Source organism: Trichoplax adhaerens, genomic scaffold (assembly GCF_000150275.1).
Source record: "Trichoplax adhaerens TRIADscaffold_1 genomic scaffold, whole genome shotgun sequence".
Lineage (NCBI taxonomy): Eukaryota > Metazoa > Placozoa > Uniplacotomia > Trichoplacea > Trichoplacidae > Trichoplax > Trichoplax adhaerens.
The window spans coordinates 8,370,061-8,383,907 of record NW_002060943.1 but is presented as its reverse complement, the minus strand read 5'-3'; the positions used below and the strand labels follow the sequence as shown (position 1 = coordinate 8,383,907).

General features: G+C 30.8%; 1 protein-coding gene across 1 annotated transcript; it reads right to left on the bottom strand.

Moving 5' to 3' along the window:
* Window positions 1-259: 259 nt before the first annotated feature.
* Window positions 260-2,617, bottom strand: TRIADDRAFT_52252 (uncharacterized protein; the record flags this gene model as incomplete). Its single annotated transcript, XM_002108076.1, has 6 exons — window positions 260-280; window positions 893-1,243; window positions 1,452-1,577; window positions 1,726-1,948; window positions 2,144-2,230; window positions 2,388-2,617. 6 exons carry the CDS (start codon window positions 2,615-2,617, stop codon window positions 260-262), a joined length of 1,038 nt encoding a protein of 345 aa, XP_002108112.1.
* Window positions 2,618-13,847: the final 11,230 nt, after the last annotated feature.

The following is a 13,847-nucleotide window of genomic DNA, read 5'->3' as shown; positions in this document are numbered from 1 at the left end:
GTCGCTAGTGACTTGTGATTTTGTACATTGATCTAGTTCTATTGCTCAAAATAGAATTTATACATTTATAGATTCAGACGTTCAAATAATAAATTGGCACCTATTGATCCAAGTTAAGGATCTTAACTTGATGCTTTATTTCCATCGATGGCTCCTGGAAAATGCTAACATAATTACAATATCAAGAATCTCTTATTAATTAATTTATTTATTAGATGACTTTAAAATAGAATTTCGCTACTATTATCGTAGACAATCATTACATGTGCCATAAACTGGTCTAAGAGATCATAGTAATAATTTACTATTTTAATATAAATGAATACATTGCCATACATATGGTACTCTAATGTTACGAATACCAATGACTACACTGGTATATATTTCTTAATTTAGAATGATAGCTTTTAAATAAGATAATAATAACCAGTTTGGATATTAAGGTTATTTCCTATCATCGTCATAATAGCAATATAGAAATAGTATTTTTAAATGCAATAAAATTACTCTAAATTTGTAAGTCTATCATTCCTTACAATAAGGGCAAATATTTGTTATATTTACAATCGCTTTAGCATATTTCACAGAAAAATAAAGGATAACAGCGTAATCATAATTCAAAACAACCGACAGCGAAATAGAGGTGAAATTGCTAGTATTGTGAAACGGTAGTATAACATGACTTATATAAGCGACTATAACCATCGATGATAGTGTTATCAATTATGCTGGATATAGACTGGTTGGTTCACACAAGTAGCTGTAGTCATATGGCTGCGTCAATGTTAAAATTATATTCCATATTTTTTGGACGACAATGAAGATATACCATCAAGTTATTCGATATTGTATTACTGTAATTAAATGGTATTAAATAGATAATATGACTTACTACCAGTAATACTGTCGCACTAGTTCGTAGACTATCAAATTCAATTTCTTGATTGATGGTATCAACAATTCCATTTAGCATCACAGCTAAAAGCCGGCCAAGCAACAGGATACGAGGATTTATAATTCCATGCGATAGATGTACAAGAGAGAAATGGATGAAAATAGATATAGATGCAAGTAATAATGATTGCCATGGAATTTGATGTAATTCAAAGCGATCTAAGCCAAGGTAATAAAATACAATCATTGGAATCCAAAATGTTAGCAAGCTGTAGATACCAATCGATGTCTGTATGAACGCTAGTTGAAGTGGATGCATCCGTCTCTTGAAAATACTATCTATTGAAATCTAAATCAAAAATTTATCGAGTAGCGTATTAGTCAAGTTCGTAAAACTCACACAAGTCAATTTAAGAATTGCTGTCTACAAATTGTACTCAATACGAAGGCAATGTGCAAATAAACTAAGCAGCTTGAGCTAGCTGCTATATTACGAAGTCGTTTGACCCTAAAACTGTCTACTATTTTAGCTAGACACTATAAAATTGTACGTAAACCTGATATAGAGCGAGAAAAACGGAACTTGCTAACGCCATTCTGATATCAGTACCCGGTGGATGAAAAAGAATACCTTGAATAATCATAACTGTTAGCCCAGCTATGCTCAGAATTGTACCCGTGATCTGTAGATAGAAAAGCATGATACAACCATTAAACACATCACAATAAACGAAAAGTATACTCGATAGTATCATTATTTTTTAAGTGATCTAACGGTAGTAAAGTATAATAATCTATAATATAATCTGTAGCTTTTCATCTCTTACTTACTTTTATTATGTTAAAATTTTGATTGTTACATGTATAAGTAAATAAATACGTTAGTGGAGTCGTCGAAAGAAGTATAATCGTAACATCGAAAGAAGATAAAGCCACCATCGCAGAGCTTGCTAAAAATACAGTTCCATCCAGCAGAAAGCATAATGGGAGTACTTTAATAATGTATAAACCGACAGAGAATTGATTATATATTCGATATGGTTCTGAAATGATGCTGTAAAAGAAAGGGTTAATTGATTTAAACTTACTACCATCATTCCATCATGATTAAATTATAGAGAGCAATATTACAAATCACAATAGTGCACGTTCTATTGACTACCACCAACTTACATCAATATACGTATAGTGTATCATTTAGCTTTACTGGTATAAAAATTATCTGCTTATGTACGTATAATATTAGTACCTTTTACATTTACTAAGGTTATAGCCACTTAGCATGGCTACTCCAATTACAATCGGTAACAAAATTCCCGACCATGACATGATAAACCTGCAAAAAAGGGCAGGAATATTATAATGCTCCATAATGTCATAGTTATCAATATGATTTCTTAACTAATCATAAAGACTATCGTTGCCGATATGGTGTCAACATTAATATAATGCATTAATAGGCAGAACATCATTACTCATAGCAGTATACTTACCATGTAGCAAATGCTGGTGCGGTAAAATTTTTATGCTTATAGACCTCTCTACCAAATCGCGTAGCGGCAAATAGTGAGCCACCGATTCCCACTAAAAGTATAGGAATCAATCTGACTTTATTACAGTTCAAATCAACGACAGTTTGTATTTCCTCTAAAAAAGAAGTAATGAATGATAATTTAATATATAATATATCAGTTCGATAAAAAATAAAGTAAAGGACAGACATATTGCAATCACGAACGTAGAAACGGCTAGATTGCGATAAACAAAATACCGAATTGATTAATAAGACGAAATCAAAGGAAAGTTGGGAAATGAAACAAATGCAACCATTCTTGAAGATAAATAAAAATGGCAGCAAATATTCGTATGCTTATAATACATGTATGTACTTTTCATTATTATCATAGCGACTTTTATACTAGTTTTATACCTCAATTAAAGAGGCTTAATAACATGGGAAGAAGAAAACCAGGCAGTAAATAAAATTATTCCATAAAATGTGATGGTTGTAGCTTTTGGCGATGGTTATGACGAGCGAAATTACTACCCTTTTTTACACAAATATCTTGATAGCACATTAAATTATAGTTAAAATTAAAGTCAGCGTTGTTACATCGCTGTGATCTTCATGACTATGACGATAAGATAGCTTTTATGTTTTTGTGAAAAACGAAGATTATAGGAAGATTATATAATTATCTTTTATATTCGTTTTATTTCAGTTACTAATAATCATGAAGGACTGAGAATTAATTTTTTCCTTTAACTAAGACTGTTGGCTACATCTTTATTATAAATATGGATATGCTTCCACTGTGATACTTAGGTAATAAGTTTAGCTTAAGCGAAATCGTCCATATATTGGCGTCTAGCGGTTGATCCTCTTTGCTTCTTTTTATATTTTAAGGCTATTTTCAGAGCTATTGATATGAAACCAAACAGTTTCTTGATATTTATGTACCATTCTCAAGCCTGTATGTGGCTATTGAATGCCATTTTGCCGCGGTTGTTAAGTATTTTTATGAATATAAGAAAAAGTGATCAGTGAAATTCAATTATAAGAATGACAACGGTCAAGAAAGCTTAATCCTTATTTAATCAGTTATCCAATAACGGTTATATATTAGTTTTTCCTATTCTATGTGACACAATATTGTTACCTTGCACTAATCACCCAATATAAAATCTTATAATGTTTGATTCTATCACTGAAGGAAAGTACCGTATGTATACGTATACGTATAGTAGCAGATAAACTTAGTGTTAATAAGTTAAAGGAAAAGAAATAAAGCAAAAGATTTGAAAAGCAATTTAAGAAATTTTTGCTAAGCTGTATTTCATTTTCTTGATTAGGTCCTGTCGACGCAATGCATATCTAGCTTTATAACATTTCTTATGTTGGATATGCTTATTTTAATACCGGATGGTAAATAAAGGTAAAAATTAAGAGTAGTTATAACGACATTATCCATAGTATCTTATGATACCTGTTGATTCAAGTACACTTCACACTCCAATAGATACTATGTAGTATTTGTTCTAATTTTATTAATCAAATTGGGTTGCAATTTTTCATAGCCAGTGGAGTGACATAAAAATTTTTAATTTCTGTTTAGTTATCAATTTCATATAAAAAATTGGTAATATCCTAACTATCGTCATATTCAACCTTGGTGTAGGCATTGAAAGGCTATTTTTTCTCATGTCAGATATATTAGTGATCATTATTTAGCCTGACTGTAGAAGATAATTGCCGAATATTAAGAAAAGGATAGGTGTTTGCGAGATAATAAAAATAATAGAAAATCATGCTAGCGTGGACACTGGAAATGAATCTGTTATGAGGACGAAAATAAACTAAATCAGAGGATATTATAACATTGTTTCTTTACAATATCAGCACAATTTCAATCATGACCACTTAATGAGACTTTACTAATTTAAGAATAGTATTTATGACAGTAGTTGAAACTACCATAACAACCTGGCTTTGAATGTCTCTGCTGCCCATCCATTGGGCCATCGCTACCATTGGCTGCTTGATTTTCATTGTCATATGCTAATAATACAAAAATTGAGCAGGGCTTCCTTAAATTACTTTATAATCTTATTTTAAAATAAGCTTATCAAATTAATCGAATTATAATCTAATTAGTGAGGACTATCACATCAGATATGGCTTTAATAGGTAAAAATCGAAATGAATTCATTTTAATGTTGGAAAAAAGTTAACTATTCTAGTCACGTACTTATTGTGTTAGTTGCTTCTTCTACAGCATTAGTATCTTGAAGCTCCACTTCAGTAGGGCTACTGCTGCTAGATTCAGCCATAAATTAGGACTCAGTTATACTGTAAACTACCATGTATAAGTAGTCTCTTCTTTCCAGATAGCAATAATATGACTGAAATACGCTGTTTTCGGTTAAAACTATCTATTCTATCGTTTAAGGCAAATTAGTAAACACCGATGCATCTGACCAGGAACTATCCATTTCAACTTCAACTAGCTTCTTATTAAGTATCAATACTTTTTACTTTTATTAACATTTACAACGGTAATCAGCAATTTTAAAATAAATTCTATATGTAAATGATAAATTTGATGCCATATGGTTGCTCAAACTCGATGCGTATCCTTAACAGTCAGAAAGATACCTTAAATCAACAATAATCCCACTAGCCCAGTCGTTAAACTATTGTAAATAACATTTAATAACGAAGATAAAAGCTAATATAACAAATAAACACATAAGGTGTGCCTGAATAATAAGGAAGAAGATGAGCTGTATATCGATTATCTATTTCAATAATTAGTACTCTCATCTTGAGCAATTTCAACTACTATATTCAATACCTTCTCTTTTAGCATCCTTCCATAGACAACTTTGATCATCGAAAATTCTGTAATATGATATAACAATTACCGGTAATAACTTAAAAAGCTGGATTCAACTACCAGGGAATGAGTAAACGTAATTGTATCGATAAGTAAAAATTTATGTGCAGTGCTAGTAAATTAACCGTTGATTCAGGTGCAATTAATATTTTATCTCAATATGGAGATTGAAACAGATCAAAGCATTTGGCTACTTTTGGCTGTTAACTGATTTGAAATTTTCCATTCTCTGATTGAGCAAGTATTGCGTTGCGATATGATCCAATCTACCATAATACTGCTGCGTTTCTATGCATTCCGACCAGCTGGATGTAAACTGAAATATAAGTAAATAAAACGAAATTTGCCAATTCTGAATGCATACCTAGACCTAAGTATTTTCGTGATGATTCATAATCTTTATGATTATACGGCAGCAACATCTAAATTTACCGCTTAATACTCTCAGTGCTGAAACATGTAATTTTGCCCGTGTAGCTGAATGTTTATATGATGAATCATAGATTATGTAAAACTTATAACAGCTTCATTTCTGTCCCACCTTTTCATCGATGGCTTCTAAGCAGCTTTTACATACATTATCCAATTGCGTGTAATCAGAACTCATCAGTTATTGGAACTGTGACCATTACCCTATCGTTAAGATTATGGATACATCGTGTTTTTGGAGTAGAAAAGCCTATATAAGATTTTCAAGATACATTGACAATTTTAAAAAGTATCTTTCTATTCATTTTCTTTCATTGATATTTCAGCTAATATTTAGTTCTTAGGTTTTTATATAAAGAATCATTTATCGTACGACACTTAGTTCCATCTTGTTAATGACAGTTAAATTCGTGTAGTAATATGTTGCTATTATAGTATTAGGAATCTAAAGATTAATGTTGATTTATCTAATATAGTTAATATTTGACCGAAAGCTATATTTATCGTTGGTAGCGTTAACGAGTAAGTAACCTTTTTCGGCACTAGTAATTTAGATAATCTATCATTAGGCAGTAACGGCGTTAACAGTCTCTAATTAATCCTATTTTTATAGATATATCTATACTTCACATATGAATGTTTATCGCCTATATTTTCATACTGCATACTGCAAATTGTAAACTATGATACGCAGCTAAAGAGCATAATTTCTCATGATATTAATATGGAAGATATGGCACTTATAGTGAAGCACTTTATCATATTATAATCATTTATCTGAATTTTAGTGATAATTAATTACAGAAATATATCACAATCATCTTCGTAGCAATGGATGAAAGATAATACTTTTACTTATCGATACCCTTAATAAAATGAAGAATCATTCAATACATTATCATGCATCATTATGGAAGAGGTACTCACCCTTAGATATATCATAAAATAATAAATCATATCAAATGGATCTAATATTTACTCATTGATATGCTCGTATGCAGGATTACTTGAAGAATCTCCCAGATAGTATGCTCTATCTCCTTTCGAAAATCACAATTCCAAACCTTTTTCTCTCATAGATACTTAGTCCAATTTACACAATGATCACACTAGAAATATATACGTAGCCTATATTAAACACCTTACAACAGTAAATTAGCTTAAATTAAATTACAATCAGCATCACCGTGATTATTAATGTCTTAAATTCAGTTATAGCACAACTGCTCATTAATGAATTCACTAATAACGTAGATCATGTAGGCTCTGGCTATTGCTGAAATTATACCGTTTATCGTTCTTGATATTAATTAATTTACAGTTGCTATGTTCACGTCATGGTAATAAGCGCTGATGCAATGACTAGCGTTAATCTTAATTATCAAAATTTAGGTATGGTTCCTTATGTGATGCATAGTCTGCTTGATGATGAAACATACGCGTATTTAAGTTATGAGAATATAGAAATATCGACAATCCATTGATGATCAATTAATTCATTAAATGCCATCAAGACTACGATCATGCGTGTGTGTGACGGAAGTAATGGATTGTGAATACATCAGTAACATATTTCAGATCATACTATTAAAACACATTTGGCAAGAAGAACTTGCATTAAACCTATCATGGTTAATTATTAAAACCAATTTGATCACATGTCAACGCCATATTATCCAATACTATAGTTTCAAACCAGACCAATTGTGATGATCAATCATCAGAGTACTAGCGGTATCTCGGCCTTGATAGCATATTATTAACAATCATATCCTTTTACAAATTACGAACAATTGCTTTTCTATTTTATGCGTCGTTATTGATGTAAGGATGTACTAGACAGTCTTACTTACATGTAGAGAATGGCTGTCAGATTGAATTTTTTGCATCCAACCAATGATCACTAACATGGCATTACATTATAATCTGTAAGAATGAATTCTCCCTTGTGATACAATTTATTTCTCTTACGTAATTACAGTTTTCATTATGCAGTCTACCCCTGCAGAATAACTAGAATGCTATATAGTATCATTTCATTGCGTGTGTAAAAGGTTACGCAAGCGGAAACGAAAGGAAGCAAGTTATTATATTATAAGTTGACCTTTTTTATCAGGTTAAACTTTATTTTAAATTTACTTTCTCTCTATTGCATGTCTATATCTCATGATTATCCACCTAATTCCATCATCAATATAATATCAAGAATGATATGGACGAAATACGATTCAACATCCAAATGGTGCCTATTAAGATAGTCCGATTAACATAAGAAATTACACTAGAAGTATAAAGGTATACGTAATCTATATCAAATACTTAACAACGGTAAATTAGCTTCAATTAAATCACAAACAACATCACTGTGATTTATTAATGTCTTTAATTTCAGTTATAGCACAACTCATCATTAATTAATTAATTGACCCATAATGTAGATCACGCGGGCACTGGCTATTTGCTGAAATTATACGTTTTTCTCCTCTAATCGATAAATCAATTTACTACCGAGTAAATTGATCCGGAATCATCATAGCAAAGTTGCCCATGAATAACTGTCAACAGTACAAAAATGGCGCCTACCTGGCTAAATATACGGCTACCTTTGCCTATGGATGCGCAGTATCTCACATTTTTTTCTTTATTGCTGGCTTAGTGGGTAATCTTTTACTTTGCTTTGCTATCGTCAAAAATTACAAACGAGCAGAAATACATGAAATACTTCTTCTTAACTTGGCAATCTCCGATTTGCTTTATGCCATTGTTAGGTATTGTGATGTGCCCCTTTTATAAACTGACTGATTAATTATTTTATCGTGCCTTGATTCTAATTGGTTATTCTGAATCTTATAGTTTTACAGTGTATGTGCCCATCATGTTACGAAAATATCAAGGCAAATGTCCGTTAATTAAAAGTAATAATTTGGTTTGCCGTGTGAGTGGTGGATTACCACTTTATTTTGGATTCGCTAATGTTTACTCTTTGACTTTATTAGCTTATGTACGCTATTCTATCATAGTTAAGAGACAACCGTCTCGTAATTTTCGAAATAAGATTGCTTATATTTCTGTCGTGTGGCTTATTCCGGCAGTATTAGTTATACCTCATGTCATGGATATTTGGGGAGACTTTTTCTTCATAGCAGACTTGGGGATGTGTGCTTTCATTGATAATTATTTATTTGGCTCTAGCAGTATATCACATTTTATAGTTATAGCGCTGTGTGGAATAGCCATTCCATCTAATATTTCTTTTTGGTGCCATATGAAAATTTATTTATATGTACGGCAGAATCAGAAAAGAATCAATGTTGCCACTGTTCGAAAAGCTGCCGGTAATTCTTCAAATAATCAATCTCAACCTACTGAACAGTCTTTAAACAGTACTGGAATTTCCTCGGCAAGGAACAAAGATATTGCAGTAGCAATAACACTAACTCTAATGACATTAGTTTACACGATATCTTGTCTACCTTACTTAGCTTTTATTATCATTGCATTCTTCGATAAGCCATTTTCGGCCAGCACTTTTCAAGCTCTGTCTATTGGCGTTCATATTAGTTATATCGGTACTGTAGCCAATCCTATTATTATTCTCTTGCGAGGCAAAGAGCTGAATAATTATATTAAAAACTGCCATATGGAACTAATAGGGAGTTGTAATATCTGCAGTCATCACGAGCTTTAGCGATATACCACGTTACGTATGCTATTATAAAAAAATTCATCGTTATAAAATGCCTCCTTTTAATATTCTGATTAGGATCTAATATACATCTAATAAGGAAGCGGTTAGAATTTATCTTTAATTTTAATTGATATCTAATTTATACCGGCAAAGAAAATGATTGAACTGGAATAAAAAATTTGAATTTATAATTTAAATAACGCATATTTAAGTTTAAATAATGTACCTCAAAAAATGATAATTGTCATCAATTTTTAAGCATTTTTATTACCTTTAAAGCTTATCTTGGCTTCAGAATTTATGCATGTTATTTATTCCTAAATCTTGATGGCTAAAATTTAAAAAGATATCCCATAGAGCATATCAACAGCTATTTTATCTATCTGTAATGTAACTTAGTATTGTGATTGTAAACTGTTAGCCAAGTGTAGTATAATATACGGTAGATATTTATCCTAAGAGATATTTGGTAGCTGTAACTATAGACTGTAGTGGTAGAGACTCTATGCTAGAGTACAGATGACTATAGACAGTAAGCTGTTGAGTTACTAATATGGCTATAGGTAAAAATAGAACTGTAAATCATATATTAGGATATGGTTAATTCATTGTACTTTGGCTGGTGTGAATAATGTCTACGTAAGTACTGTAGTCGTTTCCATATTGGATTAATGATGGTCCGCAGTAGAATAGTCTTACTAAGGATAATTTAACTATGTGTAAAATAAGGTAAAAGGTTGCCATGCGGATTGTAGCTGCGAATGCTACGAAAAGTATAAAAGCATGCAACTTTAGATTATTCTGTTAGTTCGTTCTAGAAGTCTTTAGAAGTAGTATTCGGCTAGAGTAGAGCTGTGTAGTTAATCTTTGTATAAGATTCAATAAAGCCCTTATTTTTCTAAAATTTGGAATCTCGTGATTGGTATATATCACACTATCATAAGCTAAGAATCAATTGATAAACAATACGAAAATCGAAAGGGATAGCAAAAGTATTTTAATTGAGATAGTTAAAAGTGGCAATTTAGCTGCTTATTGATGGATTGATTGACCGATTGCAGTGGCTGTAGAAAATTGTAAAGGATTGGGCATAAAAAAAGCTAAGTTAAGAGTAGGTCCTATAATAGAACAAAAGCGAAAAGTGCCTGCTCGATGGTAATCAGCATAGCCTAGAATTAATTCTTTTAAATGATTATTAGCCGAAAAATTTGAGAAAGGATCACTACGATAGAATTTCTATAGAAATATCCCCTTATCAACCTAGCATTACGCTATTTGGTGGCATGAGAAATTGATATTACTATATTAAATCTAGTTTACACTTTTATTCCATCAGCAACCATTCTATTTATCAATCATTCAATTATCACTTATAGTATAACTTCTCTCTCTCTCCAAGGATAAAAGCAACTGCTTTAAGCCCTCCTTACTTCTACACTGCCATCTATACCATATAGTTATACTAGAATACTGACAAACCTAATTAAAACTGCAGCCTCAGAAACTTACTACATTATTTAACCATCGCTAAACGGCATTTCTTGGTTTATAGTCTTGAAAAATTCAGCATTTATCTATAAGAAGCGTAAGCCTTTTTGCAATTACTACAATGTAGTCGAGAAAATATATTGAGCTATATCTTGAAACAATATTAATATTTTGAAATTAACATGAGAATTACTCGACATGCATCTGCGAATTATGAATAGATCACGCGATGGTAAATTTAGATCTGATCTTGTGTCTTAATTGGCGAGATATGATTGTGTAGCTGAAAAGTATTCTGTAATTAATGGTATATAAATCGTGAATTTTGCTGTAATAATTTAGATTATTAGATTGATGGATAGTCAGATGGTCCTTGGTAGAGGTTAGAGGAACCTAACTTAAGTAATAAAGTGAAGTTTACAAGAAACTGTGGTTCTTGACTTATTGTTTGAAGATCACTTTATCACAGTAAGTAATAAACTGCATTCACTTTCTCATGAAGTAGTAACAATTACTTAATTCTATGAAGGTCAGAACGAAGCCTAGGAATCTTGATGATAGAAAACCCATAATTAAGCTACTCTATCATAAGTTTAATAGCAATAACAATATGATTGAGTGAATAAGAATCAATAATGGCTTTCTATTTGGTGTCTAAGCTCTCGATTGTCTGGAAACCGTTTAAAAATACAGTATAATAATAATGACGAAATAATGCAACCGATGTTAAATTCTATTGTCATTATTTTACCGGTTACTACCAAAGAGAAAATTGTATCGTCTAGCTGTCATTGATCGCATTAAAATCCATAGAACCATTATAAATGCTGCTTTAGATAGATTGGATAGATTTAATACAATATTAAAGACTTCAAAAATATTATGGTACGAACACTATCCCCATAATTACTAAATGATAGGCTAAAACATTTCTGCGGTAAGATGGAATAACATATATATGAAATTATTTAGCAATTATATATTTTAACAACCGCTTTAAAAACAGATATACGAATCCTATAGTATTATTGTCAGGTAGGGAAAGTCTATATGTATTAGTAAAACGTAAATAATGGACATAGATCGGGTATTTCTTTTAAATACCGGCAATTTAATCTAATTTTGGGTAAAGTTAGTTAACTAACTGTAATATCGTTTCCACAGTAATTTTAGTCCACAGAGGAATCCAGTACTATAAAAGCTTTTTATTACAAGGTTCTAAAGAATAGTACAGCAATAATTAATTACTCACAAGAATCTAGTCTAAAGTAATCTGAGCTCAATTAGATATCAAATCTTTTCTCCTCCTTTACGCTCAGATTTGTACACCTTATATACTTTTCTCTGAATCTATTTAAGGCAATAACATCGTCTACAATCAGACATGAATCATCACTACATTTTACAGTATTAATCAAACTGCTTACAATATTATTACTTTACCATTAATGTCCAACACCGTAAGGTATTGGGCATCTTTACAATCTTAGTATTTCAAGTCGTATAACGTCCTGTACCATAATTAGTTAACAGCTATATTAGTGAATAACACTTTCTAATATAGTAGTTACCAGTCACCTAAATCTAGCAGCACAAGAATATCTATTTTTAGAAACTTAACTATTCTAAATATAGTACACAACACAATCAAATATAGCTATCGCTACAAGCAAATATAGGGTGCATCACTACACTAACATATGCATATACCGGGAAGAAGAGCCAGAAATATGATGATATTCGACAACACAGGTACAATTTGGTAACTATAAGAAAGTATAAACGCGTATGTGGTTAACCCATGAAAAAAATCAATCTATTATTCCAAAAACGTTAATCTATGACTATTGCTATACCAATATCTAATATGAGGAACTGCATCTTCAAAAAGCATGCAGTAATTTAAAATAAGACTTCCGGCAAGATACAGTTGCTTAACTTAAATTGTCCTTAAGTAACCCAGAATAGCAACTGATATTCATTTAACGTAACTGTATGTATAAAAAATGCATTCAGTACCGTAATCGATGATTGATGTCAAATTAAGCTGACAACTTAATTTCTTTCATAATTTTATTCCATAACAATAAATAAAATAATTACTTTAAGTAAATCTAATTGTTATATTTTTAATAAGGTTAATTAATATCAGGATCTCTAATGTTGAATGTAAATGGATAGATTGCAATTTTTATTCTAGTAGTTTACATATTATAGTATTTACAGCTATTAGAAACTTATTTCTATTTTAACTCTGGAATTATAAATACACATATCATAAGAGTATGCATCATCCCACCTATATTGCATAATTTCTATAAATCGACCTAAGATAATCTTGAAAAGACAATTTATAGCGATTTATACAGTAATCACACTTTAAAAAGAAATAGCAGTAAAGATATTTTTAGATAATGGTTATTAATGATATCATTCTCGCATATTCGTACAATAACATTTTGGAAGAGGCTAAAATCTAAAGTTGATGATTAATTAATATATTTAAGCGCTATGTTAGTGCTAACCACGAACTGATCTTAATCGCCGCTGCTATTTATATAGAAGAGAATTTTTAAAATTTAAAAGACAAAGTTCAGTTTCATCAATATTACCTCTTTCAATTGCTTAATTAAAAGAATAAATTGTTACAAACTATTTTACATATCTTGATAATCTTAGACGATATAACTGATCTTAACGTCACCAATTACTGAATAATTATGGAACATAGTAATATTGGATATTTTTCTATGCTATCATACTATTGATAATACGAGAATAGCTAAATTAGAATAAACTGATCTTGACGTACAGCAATAGTATTTGCTTAATATGGATGAGAAATAATTGCAAGCTGCTTTGTCATTTCAATATTAAACGGCAAGTTCAACGGGCAATCAATTATATCAGTTACTAAAATTCATGTATTATATCTGTTAACAATTTCTGAT